The sequence below is a fragment of the Petaurus breviceps genome, unplaced genomic scaffold (assembly GCF_028583685.1).
Source record: "Petaurus breviceps papuanus isolate PSGF00001 unplaced genomic scaffold, PetGlider_PUasm1.0 90903, whole genome shotgun sequence".
NCBI lineage: Eukaryota > Metazoa > Chordata > Mammalia > Diprotodontia > Petauridae > Petaurus > Petaurus breviceps.
Window position 1 is genome coordinate 540,700 of NW_027187376.1, and position 22,882 is coordinate 563,581.

Genomic DNA, 22,882 nt, shown 5'->3' on the forward strand with positions numbered 1-22,882 from the left:
CTATTAGACTTCTTTATTCAGAGGACTCAGTTTTGAATTCATCCTGGGTTTTACCTGTTTCTGGTGGCTCTCTGGGCTTCTAAGCCATCACTACCTAGAAAACAAGTTGTGCTACTAGGTGGGGTGGGCAAGGCTATATCAACTGGTGCCTCTTCCAGAAGTCTCTAAAGATAAAAGCCTGTTCTTCTATAATAGGGGAAACCACTCTTGCTCTAAGGCAGCTGGGTGGCACAGTGGATGGTGTGCAGGGCCATGAGTCAGACATCTTCCCAAGTTCAAATCTGGTCTCAGATACTAGCTGTGTGACCTTGGGTAAGTCACTTGACCCCTGCCTCAGTTTCCTCATCTATAAAATGAACTGGAGAAGGAAATGGCAAACCACTCTAATTTCTCTGCCAAGAAAACTGAAAGTGGAGTCATGAAGAGTTGGACACTCCTGAACAACTTTTGCTCTGATAGTATAAAAGCATATCCTCAGGGTGCCTTATTTTCCCCCAAGGCTATTTTCCATACCTGCATGAACACCTTTCCAATCACCACATCATCATCGTCCTTAAATACTGTGCTAAAGACAACAGTGACTCGATCCTTCTTGGACTCAACATACCTGAAGTGAAGATAACAGGATGGTGAAAAGAGCAAGAGTTACCATGGGCCACGTCAAAGATTTTATCAACGAAGTAAAGTAGGAAGAAACTATGGAGAAACCATGAAGGTAACAGTCAATTTACTTCTATGAACCACAGAGTGTGTTAAGAAGGTGACACCTGAGGGGCGGCCAGGTGGCGCAGAGAGTAGAGTCAGGAGACCTGGGACTGGTTCCGGCCTCAGATACTCAGCACCACACACAAAAATAACTGGCCGTGTAACCTGGAGCAAGTTACTTAACCCCGACTGCTTTAAAAAGGTGACACCAGAAGCTTTTCTCTAGGAGACAATAGTGACATATGTCTATGCATTAACAGAGTTTGGAGAGAAATTACTGAGTAAATCAAATTTTCATTTTATATACACATTATTTATAACACAGGAACTATATTAAGGAATAGAACTCCAAGATCTTTAATTTTGAGTTCAGTAAAATGTAAATTTGAGAGCACAATAAAAAACTCAAGGCAAAAAAAACCAAATCTAAAAACCTGCAAGGTGACAGAATACCAACAGTCAACTTGATTAAGCTGTAATGCCCAGGGAAGTATGGGCAGTCCACAAAGGACTATGAAAAGAACCATTAATGCCTCCAATTAATCTTTACCTTAATGAACATTTCTTTAGCAAATTAAGGTTTGTGAAGTGTTTTATATATACAATGGAGTATTCTATTTCTGCAATTTAACTCTGACACCATTTTAATGTTTCTGAAATAAACATTTTTGAATATGTATTTAATTTCAGCTAATTTCTTGTTTTTCTATATATTTAAAGGCTGCAAAAGTTTCTGTTGAGTACAAAGTAAATAAAATTATTGAAGCTGCTAGACTTGTATAGTAAAAAAAAAAAGGTATTTTTTTTTTTTAAATCTTCATTATGGTGTTATTAGCAAACTGGAAAGTTCCCAAGTACTTTAGGGATTCACTTTCTCCAAGAAAGCTTGCCCACCAACTGCTCAGATCTGATTTTTGAAGACTAAGATGGAAGGCAACACACCTCCCCAGAGTACCTGGCACTTCCACAGATGCTGCTGAAGGAAATGGAACCCAAATACCTTCTTTGGTAGGAAGGGGTTGCTAAAAATTAAGTGAACAGAACTGCTGTCATGTTGCTTGTTCTGACTTCCTGTCATGACAGAAGAGCCTTGGCCAGGAAGTGGGCTGTGGGGGACAATCACAGGTGACCTGGCTTGGGAGAGGAAGCCCTAACATCACAGAACTGGTCTGTACTATTTGTAGGAGAGAGCACTATACACCATGGAAAATATCAGAGTTCTTTAGGTTCCCAGTTTTATTTTTAACAAGGAATCTGGGATTAACTCTTCATGACCCTCCACATGCATCCCTATGTGGCACATCAACCCAGCCCTTGTTTTTCTATCATAGAAACTAAGATATAGTAGACTTTTCCTATGGCTTTCAAGAGCTTCTGATGCTGAGTTAATATTGAGTTCTCACAATATGGGCTCCCAAAAGGAAATACCTTGTTTTACACAAGTATTAATTAGCATACTCCCTAACTTTCTCTCTTCTATCAGCAGTGGTTCAGGAAATTTCCATGAGGTAGAGATAAAAATGGCTTCATATGAGACTATAAAATGAATCCCTTTTGGGGTGGCCAGGTAGCACAGCAAGTAAAAGCACCGGCTCCAGTGTCGGGATGACCTGGGGATCGAATCTGGGCTCAGATACTTAGCACCACACCCAGAAATAACTGTCCGTTTAACCTTGAGCAAGTTACTTAACCCCGATTGCTTTAAAAAAAAAAAAAAAAGAAAAAAATTCCTTTTTTTTTGTATGGGTTATCAGTCATGTATATCCCCTACACTAACTAATGCATTTTACAATGTCACACTATTCCTCTTCTTTCCCCAAATGGTACTGTAAATTAATATCAAGAGTAAGTTCAATAATTCAGAACCTTATTTAGCAGTTATGATTTTAGGGCACTCATGGTGAAGCATGCTATTCACCTCTTCAGAGAGGGGATGAACTCAAGCGTGCAGATTAAAACATATTTTTTAGACATGTCAGTGTGGGAATTTGTTTTGCTTGACTATGCTTAACATAATGCCTGATGCATAGCAAATACTTAGTAAATATTTTTTACCCTGCATTATTGACAACAAAAGCCACTAATAAATGAGTTGCTCCTAATATGACCCTCTGGAATATGTGAGAGGGCATAGGGCAGGAGAAATAAAGAACAAAGCCCTCCATGGTCACAGGAAAAATAACTTAAAAAGTAGTGACTTCCAATGGGACTATTATTTTGATAGACACACAATTTCTTCAGACCTCATACTAAATCACCAATAACTTCATCTTCTGATCATTCCTTAGTCTTTAAATGTAAAGACCGATTTGTAGGCATGATGGTCTATACTCACATTGTCTCATCATCTCTGTAATGGATTACTGCCCTGTTCTCTCCCTCCTTTCCCTCTTCCTGGAATTTGAAGTATTTCTCAAAAACAGAGGCAAAACAGTTTCGTTTCAACATTCCAGCCTGATGCACGATGGAGTCCTTTGATGCAGGCAGGTTTTCAAGGTCATATAGCAAAGAGACATTGTATCCTGAGGAAGGGAAATCCATCAGCTGTAATCTTGTTTAAAATGACTATCAAAGAATTCCAAGCTATTAACAGACATGTAAAAAAAATACTTTGAATCACTAAGAATTAGAGAAATGCAAATTAAAGCAATTCTGAGGTTTTGTCTCACATTGATCAGAATGACAAAGGTAATGAAAAAAAGGAAAATGAGAAATGTTGGAGGCCTTTGGAAAATATGTACACTAATAGACTGTTAGTGGAACTGTGAACTGGTCTATCATGGAAAGCAAATTGCCACTATGCCCCAAAAGTCATCCAACTGCATACCCAGTGATATTACTATTAGACCCACATCCTAAAGAGATCAAAGAAAGAGGAAAAGGACTCATGTGTAAAAATATTTAAGCAGGGTTTTTTTTTTTTTATGTGGTAGCAAAGAACTGGAAACTAAGGAGATACTCATCAAATGGAGATTGGCTGAACAAATTATGGTATGTGAATGTTATGTACTGGTAGTGTCATGAGAGATGATCTAAGGAAACAGTTTCAGAAAAACCTGGGAAAACTTGTATAAATGAATGTAGAAGAAAGATTCTGCAGAGCAGAATCAGAACAATTTTACAACATTGTAAAAACAAATGAAAACTTAAAAACTCTGAACAATGAAATGATCAACCATAATTCCAGAGTATCCATGCTGAAACTTTGTTACCCACCTCTGGACTGACAGGTGATGAACTCAAGAGCGCAGACTAAAATATGTTTTTTGGACCTGATCAATGTGGGGATCTGTTTGGCTAGACAGGAAGTGAGGAGGGGAAATATTTTTGCTAATTGAAAAAACTAAAATTTTTAAGAAGTCTACTAAACTCTCCTCACTAATCTCTTTTGATAAAAGCTTTAGAATTTTAACATTAACTCACTTAAAAGATAATTTTGGCCTCATTTCCCTATCTGTACAACAACCAGAATATTATCTATTTCCTTTTACCACACTAGGCTGAGTTAAAGTCAATCTTACATTCTTCTAAGATGATGATAAATATGAAGACACTTAACAAATATAAAATTAAAATTTTAAGTGACACCAAAATGCCTGATAGTTGACAGCACCAGTATCAAGCCCACATAGAATGAGGGACTTACTAAACTACACATAAGGATACTTGCAAAAGGTGGCATTGTTGACTTAGAAAAGCATACATTAACATTCTCTTCATTTTGATCTGGTTCCCTTGAGTGTTACAGACATCATGTTTGACATCTCTAGTTTAGAACAAACACAATGCTTCCAAGAACACAATCTGGGAACTTCAATCAGAAATCTGGCTTGTTTCAGAGACATTTGTGAAAAAGGAACATGCCATCAAAAACCAGGAATATAAAGCCAGAAATATAAGTTGATAAATGTATCCATAAAATATTCCTTTAGGTTCAGGGTAAGTTAAGAGACATTTTCTTGCCAGGGTAACATGCCAAGAGCCTATATAATTAGCACCTAATAAGCATTGTGAGAATTAGGAATTACAGACACTAGTGATTAGACAGATGTTAATATGAGCCAAAAGGTCCAAATGACATGGGGTTGTGTATAAAGAGACATTTGGGATGAATGAGGGAGGACTCAAAGAGCGGATTCATATCCTAGTCAACTGATGAGACTTGGGCACAGAATAAGTTTCTACCAGTGTGGTATGAATTTCAAATTGCTAAGCATACCAGACTTCTGAGCTGTCACTGTCTCTTCTCTCCAAGAGTGTCTCTATTTTCTGTATTTGGTGGGCCTGTCCTATTCTGATTATGAACCTGAAGGTCATGAGTTCTTTAAATTTCTGTTCTGGACAGTGTTTAGTACATTGCTGGCACTCTAACATTAAATTACAATAACCTTCCCATTCTGGGTACCTGGGAACCAGATAAACAGATGAGCTGGGAGAAGATAAGAAAGGGAAAATTTTCAGAGCTGGGGTTTACTGGATTTTAGAAGCCAGACAAAAACAAATATAAGCAAAACTAAAACAAGTCTCAGACTTTAAGGAAGAATGAAGGGAGAATGCCAGGCAGTGTGATGAAATAAAAATTCATGCTTTAGATTTCTAAATTGGATTAGACAAATAATCCCCAAGTAATGGGAGGGAGGTACTTCAGTTTTTTTTTTGGGGGGAGGATTATTTAATAGTATATTGTATACAGTTTCTGTGGCAATTACATACATTATTCCATAGGGGATACCATATGGTCTTCTGCCATCAGTGTGGGGTGAGAGGGAAGAGCAAAGATCTATTATTCTCTCTCCCCAGAAAACATTTCCTTCCTAACCACTCTGTCAAAATCAGGATTTTGCCTCTGAATTTTGACTTTTATATTTTATTTGGTCCTTGGTAATCAAAGGAGAGGCTGGCACAATAAGGTGTTTTCTTTTGTGTCTCTTTTATAACTAACTCTAGTTATAAAGAGTTTCAATGACACTCTTTTTTTGTCAGAAACTATGTTGCCAGACACAGTAATATAATACACTGCAAATAATATATTCCAAGACAGAAAAGGGAGTGGGAATAAGGAATTACAGGTGTTATAATTTAAAAAAAATTAAACACAAGAATACTGTTTTGCATTATTTGTATTTTTTATATTAAAAAGTAGCCAACTTCATTTCCAGAAGACTTTTAAAAGAGGAATAATTGTGGCATTACCTGAATACCAAATGATGCTCATATTTCTTAAAACAGCTTATCTTCAAACAGCTTTACAACTTAAAAATCTCATTCCAAAATGGAGCCATGCTGTTTTAGGGCATGGGAATATAATTCAATCCCAGATATAATATAGTGACCAGTTTTTCCCAAATAAGTTCTAATAACTCATAGCTGTGCCCATCAATGTGGTTCACAGATATTTTCAACTCTTCTGGAGTCAGTCCATGGTTGATCATCAATAGTAGGTTAAAAGAAGACAAATATTTTTCTCCTAATTTCAGCTACAATCTTCCTCCAACTGTGCAGTAGACAGAAAGAAGTAGTAAAAGAAAAATCAATGCTTACTAAATTCATCCAAAAGATATTTGTCTTTTGGATGAATTAAGGAAGCACCAATTTTTCTTTAATCATAACAGGAAAACAATGGCAGCCTTCAGGTTGGAAATCTAGGCAACTGATATCCATGTTATTTTCTGGTGACATATCCATCACTACTGATATTGGAAAGAGTAGTGTCATGAGTGCTACTTTTTATACAGAGGAAAAACTGGGTCCATGAAATGTAAATGCTTAAAAAGAGAGAAAGGTACAACATTCAGATGAACTCTTTTAGTATTAGCTAAAGTGTAAGTGTTAATCTACAGAAGCTTACCTGATTCTGGATTTACCAAGAAACTTCCATATACCCTCTTCAACAACTAGAAAATAAAAAATTACAATGTCATCTCAAAGGTTATTATTTTTTTAATCATTTATTTGTACGTTTTGTTCAATTCAACCCATTTATTAAGGGTCTTTTATGTGCTAGGTCCTGGGGAGACAAAGCTTGCTTTCCAGAAATTTAACAATCTGGTTTGTGAAGGGAGATGTGATGAGATAAGACATCTTTATTAAGGTAATTACAGGAAAAAATATATATACATATATGTACACACACACACACACACACACACACACACGTACACACGAGATGACCTGGGTGGTATGAGATTTGAGGAAAAGAAATAATTTCAAAATGAGTAGAAATCAAGTCATTATTCTTGCTGTAATAAAGGTCAGTAATCTCACCCTCCAACTCTATTTTATGGGCAGAGTAGGAGACATTCAAGAATAAGCAAGATATCTTCTCAGAGTCCATCCTCTCACCTATTCCTTTAGGACAATATCCCCCTCTACATTGTCCACTTTTTCTCAAAGTCCTACCACATTATGCATAACTTTCCTCTAACCCTGAGTGGGAGAGCAGATTGTGTTACTTACCAGTTGACTGAGTGAATCCACTAACTCCAAGTAAATCGAAGACAAAACCCAAGATCACCCAGGATGATTTCAGTTAGCTCAGGGGCACAGATAGCTGGATCCCAGCTATTACTGTTCTGTCTTCAATAGCTTATATTCCCAATAAATCTACTTTTAAGAAGCCAAGATCTGGGTCCCAGCTTTGCCACCCTGGGAAAATCACTTAACCTCTATGGTTATCTGTCAAATAAGGGGCTGTACTACATGACCTCAGGTAAAATCAGGTAAGATTTTAATTCCAACAATTTACAGTCAACATTCAGAGATAAGGTGAAAACATAGCTGAGATATACATTCAGGATCTTTCTATGGCTTGACCTAGCACCACCTTCCCTCAGCACCTAGTCTGACTTCCTCCCTTGGTAGACACTGACTGCTCTGAAGTTTGGAGATGGCCCCCAATGGTGCAGGGGAGGCTGTTCAACAAGTATTTATGGAGTGTCTACTAGGTAGCAATAAGCTACGCCAGTTATACCTTAAGTTGTATGATATAGTTTCTGCACCTAGTTTCATTTCAGAAGATTGTGTGGCTTTGATTAAATTTAATGCTTTGAGGTATAGATTATTCAATTTAGAAAAGCCACTATTTGTGAGGATCCAGGAAGTCCAAATCATGTTTTTAACCAACATAAGAGCTTTCCCTCCATACCCATGAAAAGACAACAAAGAACATGGTATGTTAAAACTACAGTGTTGGGTTGACTTTCCAGAATGATCACTACTCATTTCTTCCAAGGATCATGCACTTCAAGGACTGAAAGGTTTCCTTCAATGGGCAATAAATTAACTTTAAATGTAACAAGGGCCACTCTCCTTAGGTGGTGTAATCACTGTAGGCAGGTGGGGAAGCAATGACCCTACTGACAGAAGAGTTAACAGAGGCTGGATACTAGGGGTTCTAAGATAATGCCTAAACAGTGACTCTGGCCGTAGGATTTGTCCTGATCTGGGGTCTAGGTTATTTAAATAGTTGCTTTCTGTCCCTCTGACAACTTTCAACACTTTCCTCCCCGGATCCAGGGAACTACCTTCCTACTACCCTCAGAAGATACCCAGCTTTGACCCATATTAATCTTCCCTGCTGAAGAGAAAGTCAGTACTCTACTGACCCTGTCCATTTGCCTCCTGTCTCCAACTCAGCTTTATTAGCATAATGACCTTGGCAAGAGTCCCCTTTCTCACACATTTCTAAAAAGGGGGTAGGAATGGGGTAAGGAGGTGAAGTGGGAAGGGAAGAGTCAGAAGAAAGAAGGTAGTTTCTGGGTGCTGGAACAAGTTAGTACCCAGTCTGGCTCCCCAACCTCCACCCTATCTAAGCAGCTGAGGGCATTAGGACAGCAAGTATTAATTGTGGGAATTGAGTAAACCATACCAACTCAATCTTGTAACTCAAATCTGGAGCTAGCTCACTTCCCTTTCTATTCAATTATGGGTCTAGTCCAAATTCTATCTTGTGAGAATACTTCATTCAGTTGTGGGAATAGGGAGAAAACCTTATTGTGTTGTTTGAATTTAACCCTGGGTGGCTGGGAAACTGGGAAACCTATTTTAAACTATCTCTACTGCTTAGAGACCCTTAACTAAGGACCAGAAACCTAGTCAGGTCCAAAGACTGATGAAGTTTTCTCACAATTGTACATCTTACCTGAAAATTGGCCCTGTACAAATCAATCAACCATTGTTTCCATGTTGCTTTGATTACATACAGACATTAGGGAGGAATGGAATGCTTCTTTTTCTGATTTCATGGAATTGTACCTGTTTGTTCTCCCCCTCCCAACTTGTAAAGTCCCTAACCTTTCATACAATTAGAAATCAGATTGTCTGATGCAGTGTTAACTTTTAATTAAGTGCCTTATTTGCTCAATTGTTTTTAACATATAAAAGTCTGTCTCCTCCTATATATTGCTTTCCATGAATTTAAAATCTGGTGTGAAAGGAGATGGGGTAAGATAAGACATTTTTATTAAGGTAATTACAGGTCCTGATTTGTTGGGCAACTGGCATGCACTGCTTAATAAATTGATATACCCAGAAGATTCAACTTTTGTTTTCCTCAGTCATTTCATTTTGTTCACACCTCTTTCTGAACATGTACAATTGAAAGCTTTGATGTTTTTAAGCAGAGTAAGCAGAAGTCTCCTTTCACTGCTGTGTCTGAGAGCTAGAATGGAGGGAAAGGGGGCAAAGAGATGGAGAGAAGTGAAGCAGCTATAGCTCTCTCAACACTGGCAGGGAGTTAGAGGCACAGGACCCTCACAAATGTGAAAAATGGTGAATTATTCTAGGCCCTGCTCTAAACCATTATTTTTAATAATTCTGATCATGTTTAACACACAAAACAAGTAAAACAACTGCACCCATAAAGAAGTTGGAGTGTCTATGTGAGAGTAGTATCTTGAGTGCTATACAGTCTTTGTAGCCAACCACTGTAGTTGTAGCAACTGCTTTATGAATTTCCTTCTGCAAGGAAAAGGCTCAAAAGACAAAGATCACTGCTGCGAAAAAAATCACAGGCCTTAGTCTAGATAGTAGAGACAAAGGGGAGGAAGGTGCGCTCCCAAAAGAGAGTGTGTAGCCCATAGTTCTTTAACACACAAACTTTTAACAAAATTTAACTGTTGACAATAAATTTATGTATGTATACTTACAGTAGTTAATGATAAAACAGACTAAAAATACATAGTATTTATGCATTTATGACTTACTAAATTTTTTCTAACATACGTGTGTTGCTGCAAATCTCTACAAATTCCTAATTAACCAAAACCATGACTGTGAAACTTGTCAACATGAAATATGAAAAAGGGATAACTACATTTGGAGATGTAAGAGACATCAGTAATGAAGCTGTTAAGAATGTAACAACCTTTTCAGTATCCTCTAGTCTTTATAAAAAAATAACATTTTGCATTTACAATGTAATCATTATACTATATTCACCCCTAATCATTGCCTCATGTGGTAGGTAAGACGAAGCAATTATTCTTTTTCTACTGGGTAAAATTAAAGCAGAGGCAGCAAGTCAGTGACAGACTCAGGCTGGGAGGCTATGTTTGTATCTTAACATCACTATATCCACCTTAACTTGTTCGGGTTCATGGAAATGTTCTCTCCTTTTGAACGACCAGGCCAACAGTTAACTAGTACTTAAGGGTCTCTGTAAAAGCAATCCACTAAGAAATTCAGAGATTGATTTAAGTGATCATATGGCCTTCTGTGTGACATGTAGCTAAATGGCATATTCAGTTTGTCTATGTATCCCCTCAGTACCTAGTACAGTGTCCCTAGCACACAGCACCCATTTAATAAATGCTTGTTACACTGAATCTCTATTCTTTCTGTTACAGAAGAGGAAGTGAAGTGAGAGCCTTAAGGTCACAGATTTCAAGTGGTACAGAGGGAGTTGACCAAAAAATCCTCAGATCTTACTCTTTAAAGTACTGGAAAATAAACCGAATGTATGTCCAGAGGGTTAAGAGAAGCTGGTAAATTTGGTCCTCTAAGTACTTTATGCTTCTTTCACTTCCTGAAGAATGTGAGAAAAAGTTGAATGAGTTTTGCAAAAACTGAACCTCAAGATTTAACAGGCACTCAAGACCCAAATCATACTGTATCTAACCACTCTGTCATGGCCCCTTTCCTCCCACCTCAGCAAACTCACTGCCTCCTCAACATGATTCCATAAATGCACTGTAACCATGATTCACTTTTCCAATGTGACATCAGGAGGCAGCCTGTCACTGTCACATCTTTCCCCTATCAGAGGGAAATGCCTTCTGTTCTGAAGGGGCCTTGCTAGGCCTGAGATCCTCAAACACGGAACAAACGACTTCTCATTATCACACTCTGGTCACTGTTTAACTGATTCAGGGAGTGATTTGCTGCTGCTGAGGTTCCAAGACTGTGAAGGATCCTCACTCCACCCAAGCAGTAGATGTTTGTTCTTTGACCCCTGTAGTTAAACAGAGCAAGCTGCTCTCAAGTTCCTTCCTCCCAGGGTCATGGAGTAGGGGAGGCACCTGAAGAACCTGAGCGCAGTATTTTTCCCCTTTCTTCATCAAAAGCATTAAAAATAGATCGTTTTCTATGCTGGGGAAAATTATTACAGATTTCAGATGCCAGGTAACTTTCTGACAGTGAAATCCTTTCTTCCTGGAACATCAGCCCATTTCTTCTCATGCGGCACTCAGGGGAGAGAAGGCTGATTAGAACTTTCCTATGACAAACCTGCACTTAAAATCTGTTTATGTGTCAGTTCCCCCTTCTCCCATCTCTTTTGTAGGTCAAAGAACTTTACTCTGCAAACATTTTTTCCTCTTGAACCTCTCATGATAGAGCAAATCAGGACCACTGAGGGAAGTGACCATTTTTACTTTGTTGAACTTTCAAACTTGAAGAAAAACATTTAGATAAATCCCAGTCTGTTAAAAGCTAATTAGAAATTTTAAAATATTATTTAATCTTTCTTTGTGATCCTTTTAAATAATTCAATAATTGTTTCCTTTATCTTGAAAGAAAGTGAATAGAAATAGCTGCATCTTCCAAGGATTCAGTTTGCTAAGACTAGGCTATTTGAAAACTAATTCAGGAACTGAGTCATACTTCCTGCTTTGAAACCCAACCACAGCATGCATACAGTAATGTAAAAGCATTTTCTTTCTTCCATAAATGGCCCTCCCCAGAGCAAATATAGTTCAACAGGAACTAAACCTGTCATTGTAGAGAGCAGCCAACAGCCAATGAACAAAGTATGGCAGTTAAGGGTTTCACAATGCCTAGACACCCCATCTTACTTCCTCTATGACAGCTAAAGTCAGAAAAGAGTCCAGGCACAAAGAAGGCTCAATTTGCAAAACCGAAAAGAAAGGGGCTTTTCTTCTTCTAGAATGGGGAACTATGCCTAAATTTTTTTTTTTTTAATCTGGTAGAGACAGCTCTAGACTGGATAACATCCCTAGTCAGAATGGTTCTAACAACTAATAACCCTATTAAAAAAAAAAAAAGACAAACCCCCAAATCATAATCAAACACATCTTGTCCCAGCTATTCTTTCTTCTAATGGTTAAGAATTATGGACAATGGGGTGGCCAGGTGGTGCAGTGAGTAGGAGTGCCGGCCCCGGAGTCAGGAGACCTGGGACTGGTTCTGGCCTCAGATACTTAACACCCACACAAAATAACTGGCCGTGTAACCTTGAGCAAGTTACTTAACCTCAATTGATTAAAAAAAAAAAAGAAAAGAATTATGGACAATGCTTATCTTTAAAAAAGTCAGTATATCATTCAGTCTTTGGTCAATCTATTCTGCTTAGAAACCATCAAGTTCTGCAGAATTTTTGGAGAGGGCGATTATTTTAAAAAAACAGACACCACACTTCACTACAAGATAAATGGTTTGATAGTTTTTGGTTAGGTTGAGTCAACAGTCCAGACTGGCCTTTGCTAGGTGTGACAAACTGAAGAAGGTGGAGCTGACTTAGTCTACACTGCTCTGTGGAAAGCTGCCAATGAAAGGCAAGGTAGACTACAAAGAGTCATGAAGAAAACAGCAGGGCACTCACCTCATCAGCTCCATGTGCCTGCAGTTCCTTGTAGAATTTCAAAGAAATACTGACCATCACTTTTGTTTTGTCTCCATTGGGATTTGAAATATGATAAAGGACTCCATCAAAGTCTGTGGGAGAAGCACAGAGTAAGGAGTTTAGCTGGCCAGGGGGCACAATGTTCAGCACATTCTCCTTGAAAACTCTGTGATGATTAGCTTATCCTTATACTCTCTTAAGACAGGTCAGCATGAAATGAAACAAAAAATGAAAACCGGAGTAAAACATAACATTTTACTTTTATGTGGAAGTCAGAGGCAATGCTATGATTAAAAGTTCTAAGTACTGGCCTCCCCAATCTTATCTAAACCCACTGAAGTATTCTTATACTATTCACACTTTGTTGCTTGGTAGAAATGATGTTAAGTCCTCATTTGCCAGAAAGAACATAAGACAAAAAAACCCCAACAAAACAAACCTTTCCAAGCTTGTTAGTCCTGGCTGCTTTCCATCTTCCTGGCCACTTCCAGGCTTCTTTGCCTAGTTTTAAAGCATTTCCCTTTCCAATCAATGGTTTATCATATTTTGGCTTATAGACTGCATGGTACAACTAAACTGTGTAGTTCATAAAACTAAACAATCTTATGAAGTACTATATTGTATGGCTCATAAAACAAAACTGAACAACCTAGTTTTGTGAACCGCATATATATCCTAGCCACTTTTTAAAAGATGTAACAAGATTCATAAAGAGACAAGTAAGGTATTGCCAAAGTCAGCCAATTTATGATTTATCTTGTTAGAACCAGAATGTACTTTACAGTTAAAACTCAGTAGTCATTATCTCCTAAAACTTCTTCTATAGTGACAAAAAAGGTATCTCAGTATTTATGGGCAGGTATAACATTTTTGGATACAGCTTTAAAAAAAAAAAAGAAAGATTTCTAATTTGATCAGGGCATTCAGGAAAGCCATTCATATGTGAATAAGAAAACTGAGAACACAGGTAGGAAATAAAAGTGTAAATATAATTCAAAGATACAAACTTATAGGTGGTAAGGAAAGGAGAAATCCACCTGTTTTAATGAACCAGTAGATCTTATCTATGCCAGTCAATAGAGTGTAAAGCAAACATGATGAGTACCTGGAAACAAAGGGATCAGCATTCCTAGTTTACAGGATATTTAAGTGAGGGAGAAGACTAGCAGATTAAAAGAAGTCTTCAGTTATGGTCAGGTAACCTTTTATTTGTCAATTTTTTAGTGAAGATATCCCATTCACTGGCCTTGAAGAACATTTTATGGGATGGCAAAACCCAGAGAGATTTAGTTTGCACCACAGAATGAAGCCTACTCAGTCAAGCTAGGTAGTTAGAAAGTGCTTTAAAGATGATCTAGGTTAACCTCTTCATTTTACTGATGAAAAAACAAAGGTGAAAAGTGACTTGTTGAAGTAGTATGTGTAGTAAAGCTTGGTTAAATCTTATGTCTTCTGTGCTTTTTCCAGTAAGCGATGCTACTGATGTTCAGTAACACCTTAAATTTTCTCCTAAAAATTTCTTCTGACTGCTGGTGACTATAAGCTGATTGCTGGCAAACATATTAAGACCTTTAGTACTTGTTTTACAAATGGTTCTGTTTTATGTCTTCCACTTTCCCATAATACAAATGAAGCTACGAAACTTACCTGCAAATGTTACTTCTACTGCCTCTGGTTTGTTTCTGTAAAACAGAAAGAAATTTCCCAAGTCAATTAATAAAATCATCTTGCAGTTCACCTTCAAGAAGATTGGGAAAAGAACCTGGTTTTCCTCAACCTCTAAAAAAGGCTTCTGAAAAAATGAGTTATGTGAACCCTTCAACTTATTACTGATCTTCCTGCACAGCTCACTGCCTCATGCCCTCTTAGTCTCTGTACATGGTCAGTGCTTCAGGTGGGGAAGGAAGCATGATTATTTCAGGGTCTTCTCAAATATTAGCTGCTACTAATATTGTTTCTTTACTTGGCTGATGCTGCAACTCAGCACTTAGTTCGGTATCTGAGAACAGGATAGAATTGCTGACGATTTGAAAAGCAAAAAATAACACATACAACAAAACTCCTGGTTGCTTTTCCAATCCCACCTGTGATAGAGGAAGTATATTCTAACAGGCAATAATATAATTACACAGGTACCATTCCAGAATGATTTAAAATTTTATTTCAAAACAAAAGAGCAAGGTGATTTATTTCAGGCTAAAAGATCCCATTTCAGCACACTTTCAATGCCCACTTTACTCCTCTTTGCCAAATTATATCCTTCTCTTCAGATCTGCCCCAGATCACTACCACCTTCACAAAGTCTTCCAGGACTATTGCTACTTCAGTAACCCCACACAACTTGGACAACAGTTTGCTCCTGAAACACATGCTACACTTTGCATTCATACATCTATGTCCATATGCTTAAAGTCTTTCCTCCCTTTGCCTGACATCCTCTAAAGCCCCAAATAAACAGCACTTCTTCTGATCTTCAAGTCTTCCCTCCAAAGCAGATAACCTTTGTTTTCACAGTATCACACAGTACTACACAATATAGCCGTCTAGCTTTCTGTCTTATGCCGCCCCCCTCCCCCACTGTAAGGTCCCTGAGGGCAAGAACTACATTTTGTTAGTACTCCACATCTCCCCCCACTTAGCATAGTGCTCTTACACACAGCTGGTACTTATTAAATGTCTGTGGTATTAGTTTTCTATTACTGGGAAAAAATAAGGTGGTGTCTTTTAATGGAAAGAAGCTAGTCTAAAAGTCAGTATTTTTATAAATTTTGGTACCAATGTCACTCTGATTGACTAGATGATCACAGACAGTTCATTTAACATCTGAGTCTTAGTTTTTCCATCTACAAAAAGGGTATAACAACAGCTCCCTTATCTCAATCCACATTATTCAGGACAAAGGGAGAATAAATATGAAGGGACTGATAAGAATCTTATGGGACACTCTGTATAAATGTAAGGTATGAAGTTCTCTATTTTTCATACATGTTTTTTCTAACCAAAAGAAGAATGGTTATCACTCAATCTTTCTTTCTTTCTTTTTTTTGCTTTTTGGAGGGCAATTGGGGTTAAGTGACTTGCCCAAGGTTACACAGCTAGTACATCTAGTGTCTGAAGCCGAATTTGAACTCAGGTCCTCCTGACTCTGGGGCCAGTGCTCTATTCACTGTACCACCTAGCCACCCCTTTCTGTTTTTTTTTTTTTTTATTTTTTTGGAGGGGGCAGGGTAGGGCAATTGGGGTTAAGTGACTTGCCCAAGGTCACAAGGCTAGTTTTGTGTTAAGTGTCTGACGTAAGTTTTTTTTTGAACGCAGATCCTTCTGACTCCAGGACCAGTACTCCTATTCACTGTGCCACCTAGCCGCTCAATCACTCTTTCTACTATTTCCTCTGTAGTGCTCTGCACACAGTAGGCATTTGATAAATACTTGCTCATCAGTTAGAAAGCCTCTCACATCTCCCATTTGTAAATAAGTGATGATCAACACAGCAGCTTAACAGAAAAGCTATTAAGAATGACCGGACTGGTTCTTTCTCCTTTAAGCATATTGATAGGACACAGATGAGAAAATACTAGTCAGCCTTCTCAACTTCTTGCAATGAAATTGGTTCCACTTTGCTTTCCAAACTGGCAACATGGGTTGGAGAGAAGAAATCCAGGTTCTACCTCTTATTTCTTCATTCTAATTTGCTCAAGATCACACAATTAAATTGATTTGTAGCTGCTTCCCCTATAAAAGGAATTAATACTCAGTCGCTTTCCAGTACTACTGAGGAGTAACAGAAAATAGTTTATAATTCTTAATGGAAACTGGATTCTACTAAATTAACATTAAATGATCACTTAGGCCCCTCCCAGTTTTAAATCTTATGTTTTGATATGACAGACTTACACTGAAATGGTAAAATGTATTAATTGTGCCCAAAGCTACATTGCATTTATAGCCTTTTCTGGGGTCTTAAGAATGAAGGCACTAGGTAGGACCTATTGCACACATTTAGCAGAAACTGATTGAGATTCCTTTTCAAAGTAGAAGACATAAAATGAGAGAGTCAATATAGCTACTACCTTCTTCAAGAAAAATAACAAACGATGAAAAATAAATAAAGATAGTTGGTTAAGAAGCTGAAACTTGGTTTGTGGCTGAGGTGAGCTGTGCCTGCATGATGAGTAGTGTTGCCTGGTTCATCGAAGGGGCAGACTGCAGATACCTAACCATATGGCTTCAGAAGCAGTGCAAGGATCTAAATTAATTTCCTTTCTTTACCACTAAACGCGAAATATCAATGATAAGCACTAGTGCAGGAAAATAGTACTAGATTTTGAGTTAGAGAACCTGTGCTTGACTCCCAGCTCTACCACTTACTGTGTGACCTTGAACAAATCATTTAATCAGCCTCCCTAGGACTTGGTTTTCTTTTCTGTAAAATGGGTTTAGGCTAGATGACTTCTAAAGTCCCTTTCAGCTTTAAATCTACCGATGTAGCTCTAATCCTAGTTATAAAATCTGCAAAGTTTCTCTGGACTACAGAATTCCTGAAGCACATTTCCCAATGGTAGAAAATGCTGTGATTTATGCTAAGTGGTTTGTGCCTGACTACAGAATATTTGTCAAATCACTGTCATTAATATTTTAGCTGACTATTTAAGGATACATAAAAGGGGAACAAGGAGAGGCTAAGGAGAATAATTGTTTTTTCTAAAAAGGAGCTAAACGAAATTTTTTTTTCAAGATCTTGGGAGTCAAAGTGGCATGTTCAATCACCAAATAAGTTTCACAAGGCATCACACACTGGGAGTTACAGGCCTAATAACTGTGTCCCAAAGGAAACTCTCATAACTTAGGGCAGTCTCTCATATTGAAATATAATTTCTCAATCCTAAAACAGGGTGCTTGTAGCTTTTTATTTTCCATCATGGACATAGACTGATGGAGGGAGGGAAGGAGGACAAAAGATAAAGATTAATCTATGTTCTGCCCAAAGTTTCTGATGTTGGAACTGAACTGCTTCTCTGTGGGGAGTAAGAAAATTCTGGACCTTGAAACTATGGCTAGAGTTTATGAGACTACCCCACAAAATTGAGAATTGGTCAGTGGCAGAAAATGATGAAAATGGAGAGTCATTTGGCAGCAGATTATCTGATGACTACAATGTATCACTTAACAGTCACTCATGTGACACCAGTCCTCCAATTCATTCAAAAGAGTTTCCTGAACTATTATTAAAACCTCTTACAAAGAAGAGTGCACCCTCTTTCTTAAGATTCTGAACTTCCTATGTATCACTCATCTGTCAATGGCCCTGGCAATTAAATTCAGAGGATAACATACTGAAAGTTGAAAGGCTTTTTTTAAGTTGTCTGGTTTAAGGCCGTTATTTTACAACTAAGGTCACAGAATTACTTAGGATACACAGCAAGGGCAGAAACCCAGACCCTCAGAAACCAGACCCAATATTCTAGCCACTACAATGCAGCATACTACCAAAAGAACTAACAACTGAGTCTTTCTTTTAGGGGTCATTGGAGATGTTCATTAGAAATGTAGAGTCTCAGTACATATACACCTTTTCTTTGCTTTTCCTTCCTTCTGTGGTAAAATGAAACTCTCCTCACTTTAAAGAGTTCTGATCATTCCCCGTTTCCAAGATGATTGTACTTGCACACAGGTTGGCCCTGTAGGCCTTCAGCAAATAGTGTGGAACCAAATTTTTAAGTGCCAAGAACTAGACACCTCCCAAAGAGGCACCACACCCATACCCCAAAGCTGCCAAAATTAATGGCAGTCACAGAAAATCAGGGAGGAGATAAGATTTCTAAAGAGGAAGAAGCTAGACTATATGATCTGTGAGGTCCCAGGAGCCTAGAATTAGGTTGGGGCATTAGATTTTCCCTTTACATTTTAAAAATTATGAAACTAAGGCCCAAGAAGGTTTAGTGATGTTCCCAAGGTCACAGATAGGGACAGAATCAGGATTTGAACTCAGGTTCTCTTAATCCAAATCCATTGGTCTTTCCATAATACAACCCTGCCTCCAATTTCAAGCTTCTATGAAACAGTAATAATTTCACTTGGCTCTATTGATTCTACATAAATAAAGGTAACTCAGAACGGATGAGGATAAGATGGATGAACTTGAAGTTCAATTACATTATTTTCCCTCAAAACTACCTAAGTCAGTTACTTTATTCCATTTCTCTTTTAAGTGCTAAACAAATTCCAAATCACTCTAGGTCAGACTGCCTCTCAGAGGATATCTACAGTATATTTAGGAATGAAAATAAGTAAAGATAACAGCAGAATTTATTCTTTGCTCCAATTTGTCTTCCCACAGTACTTGCCCACCCCAATTGGCACTGCTATTTGCTGAGTTCCCAAACAGCTTTGTTCCCCCTCACATAACCACAGCTCCCCCAAATATACACAGGGTGTGGCGAGGGGCCGATGTACATATAAAATCAACAGCCATCCTCATCTGACAGCATTTTCTAAATTCTGGACTCAAACTTCAGACACGTTGAAAGCCAGACTTTTTAGTCTTAAAAGATTCCCATGGTTTATACACTGACGAATAGATGAATATTTGCTGCATAACCTCTACTTGGATTGGAAGTCTTTCCTGCTGGTAGGGTGTGAAGATATGATCTAACAAATGCCACTCATTTATCCAAAATCCAAAATAGTAGAGGGAAAAGCAATGAAAAAAATCCAAGCTTATTTTCATGGATATTCATGATAATTTGGCTATAGCCTTCTAGTCAGTCGTGTCAGCTTAGTTTGAAGCTGTCAAGATGACAACTTACAGATAAAAGTGTATTATCTGGGGAAGAAATGCGGCTGCCTCTAATATGCCAATACCCACAAAATTAATAATAATGAAAGGTAAATTGCTTGGAGTGAACGTTAGGCTTTATTTGCATGGTCTTCAAATTAAAAGGTTTCCACTGTCCAAATGTGTTCACTTCAACTGTTTAGGTAACAGTGCTCTAAGCAGATGAGAATTCAGACATTTTCTAAGATATCACTATAATAAGCATTGGATAACCTGAAAGATCACTGGGGAAAAAATCATTCACAAAAAGGGAAAATTAGGATAGTTGAATAAGAATTCCAAAGAGTTCTTCTGGTGTTTCTTGTGTTTAAATAGTCTGAACACAAGATTTACACTTTGGAAATTGCTATGAATCATGAGTTCCCCATCAACAGTAAGAATAATCCCAACCTGTAGTTTCCTAGGTGTCTTTTTCTGACCTTGCACTCCAAGATATCATCCTCCCAAACTCTTGTAATTTTGTCTAAGAGCTTTCCCCCCACAACATATCTCTTTTCTGCCCTGCCTGTTACTGAAAGCACTGCTAGAACAATATAATGTTTATGGTAATCATAGGCATCTGTCTTTGCTGGAAGTTCTGGTAGGACATAAGTCAGGATAACCACTCCACTGCTTCATGCTGCCTCACTCCACTAGTATGACTGGTAATGCACAGCAGGTCTGAGGACATCAGAACCTATATCCTATGAGGCCTGAGAATACACCTCTTTTTTATGAAGGTGGGATTTCTCCCCATTTTCACTAAAGTTTTCAGCATAATCCTACCAGTTTCAGCCTTCTACAATCCACTTGTCCTAAGTCATATCACTCAACAAAAGCCAACTCATGTTTTGCTACACCTCATTTCTGTGATCAATTCTGAGATATCTACTTAATGTATTCCTAATTAGTTTTGGTCCCTCTGAAACAACCACCTGCCATTCACAGCAGTAGTTTTAAGAGAAAAATAAAAAGCTTAAGTCTGAATAATGGGATGGTTCAGTCACAAATTAAAACATAATTAGAAGTAAATGTATTCCTTCACCACAAGACATGCCTGTGCTTGAAAACACACACACACACACACACACACACACACACACACACTTTCTCTCTCATCACACAGATCTACACATAACCAATCTGCCTCAGCTTCAAGCCTGTCAAGACTTGATGGCAATAAGATCAGCTGTAAAAATGCAGAAGTTAACTCAACTTCCTCCTGTGTGCTAGCTAGACTGTCCAAGGTACAACAAAGTCACCCAAATGAGAACTGGAGCTGAATCACTTCCAACTTTTAAAATGCAAAAAACAGCTTATAGGCAAAACTGAAGGCATGAAAATAACCATCTGAAAATTAAACCATAAAATTCTCTCCAGAAGCACATATATTTTATGTATCACTTCAACAACAAAAAAAGATTCCTTGTTTTATAATGATAAAATACATGTGCCCACTATAGGGATAAACTAATGTATATAGTACACTAGATTGAAACAATGGATTGAAAATACTTCTCACTGCTTCTTGAATTAGCTTAAACTGCTTAATTCTCCCCCTCACTGCATTACTTCTGTGAATCTCAAAGCTGTGACATTTTAGTCCTCGAGTCAATAAAGGGGGCTCTTCACCCATTTTTTCCTCTATAAAGCAGAGGCAATGAGCCCCAAAGCTGAGGAAACAGGTCCGCAAAGATAAGACTTCCCTACAGGCCACACAAAATTAGAACCCAATTCCCCGGCCATATGCTCTAAATATTAAAAGAGCAACCTGATTTTTTTTTGGGGGGGGGCGGGGAGAGAGGAAGGAGGGTTACGGAGAATTTTCTGCCATCTGCAGCTTCTCAGGCTGCTCAGAAACGCTCTCCTTGGAAAGATTCAATGCAACCCAAGTTTATTCTAGATGTCTGCCATGTGCAGAGCAGTGAAGGTGCCTGCAGGACCATCACAGGGTCAGCCCAAAGGCCGGCTTTAAAAGGTGCAGAGCGAAGGAATGTCATTTGGTAACGTGGCCCGGAGTGGGGAAGAATGCGGGCCAGGAGGAGCGGAGCCTCGCAGGCACTGGTGGCTGAATCACGGGAGCAAGGCCACTGGATGGGGAAGGGGCAGGGGAACTTCGCGAGAGATAAGGGAGAGTGAGAGTGTAGGCAGCAGCAGATTTGCCTAGAAAATGAGGAGAAGGGTGTCCGCTCGGCCCAGGGCAATGGGGAGCCAGAGAGATCGCATCTTCCCAGCTGGATGTCCGAGCCGCGGGGAGCCGCCCGCGCTGCCTCGCCGCTCCGCCGGGCGCTGGGGATCCCCCGGACCCTCCCGCACCCCATCCTCCAGAACCACGGCGGGGCGGCTGCTCCCCCGACCCCCCTCCCCCACCGCACCCAGCAGGCCTCCTCCCCCTCCCTGCCGGCTTCCCGACCGCGGTGCCCGGGAGGAAGAGGGGCCGGTCCGGGCGCCCCCGGCCCCGGCGCGCTCACCCACCCGGCGGCCGCGTTCTCGAACTTGAGCGCGAGCGTCTCCTCGATGATGCGGTTGTTCACCTCCAGCAGGATCATGGCGGCGGCGGCTGAGGGGGCTGCCCCGGGCCGGGAAAGGAGTGAGTGGGTGAGCAGGGGGGAGTGGGGGGGGAAGGAGGGAGCCGCGAGGCTGCCCCCCGACCGGGGTGGGGAGGTGGGGAGAGGGAGCGGCGTGAGGGAGGAGGGGGCAGGACGCACGCCTCCACACGCGCGCAGCGGCTCGAGCCCTCCTCCCCTGCCCGCCTGCCTCGGCGACCTGGCCGCCCGGACCTGGCCTGCACCCGCCCGCCGAGCAGCCTCCGCTGCCGCCGCCTCACCGAGCGCCCCCGGTCCCCGCCCAGCCCCGGCTCTAGCCGGCCACTTCCGCTCTCACACCTACTTCCGCTCGCCGCCGCGGCGCGCGGCCCCGCAGCGCCATTTCCGCTCCTCTTCCCCCCGCCCTGCTCCCTCTCAGCCGCCGCGAGCGGCGGGCGCACGCACCGGGCCGGGCCGGCTGGTCTCCGCCCCGCTACGCCCAGGCCTGGCGCGCGCGGGCCACACCCTCCAGCGCCACTCACGGCGCCCTGCTCGGGGGCGCGCACGCACGCACGCCCCGCTTTCCCACCGTGCCTCGGGGCCGCCCCCGCCCTTCCAACTGTCATTGCGGAGGACCGCCTCTCGCGGCAGCCGCCGCCTCTGCTTGCTCTCCTGTACCTTCCTCTGGGACCGCGGCCTACCCTTCCGGGGAACCCCCGGCGGAAGAGCCGGAGCGGCCCGTGCAGCGGCTGACCTTGG

At 40.1% G+C, this 22,882-nt stretch overlaps 1 protein-coding gene across 2 annotated transcripts in view; it reads right to left on the reverse strand.

Moving 5' to 3' along the window:
- The window catches only part of ARPC2 (actin related protein 2/3 complex subunit 2), a 38,750-nt gene extending 16,243 nt beyond the window's left edge, over positions 1 to 22,507 (reverse strand). The window contains exons 1-6 of one of the 2 annotated variants that reach the window (XM_069075163.1): positions 22,488 to 22,507; positions 14,432 to 14,466; positions 12,764 to 12,876; positions 6,554 to 6,599; positions 3,041 to 3,227; positions 514 to 607 (exon numbers count right to left, since the gene is read on the reverse strand). In XM_069075163.1, the coding sequence (XP_068931264.1) occupies positions 514 to 607; positions 3,041 to 3,227; positions 6,554 to 6,599; positions 12,764 to 12,820 (384 nt within the window). In that variant the 5' untranslated portion in view covers positions 12,821 to 12,876; positions 14,432 to 14,466; positions 22,488 to 22,507. Of the gene's footprint in view, positions 1 to 513; positions 608 to 3,040; positions 3,228 to 6,553; positions 6,600 to 12,763; positions 12,877 to 14,431; positions 14,467 to 22,073; positions 22,237 to 22,487 lie in introns of those variants that run through there. The other variant, XM_069075162.1, reaches the window with a different exon arrangement.
- Between the last annotated feature and the right edge of the window lie 375 nt (positions 22,508 to 22,882).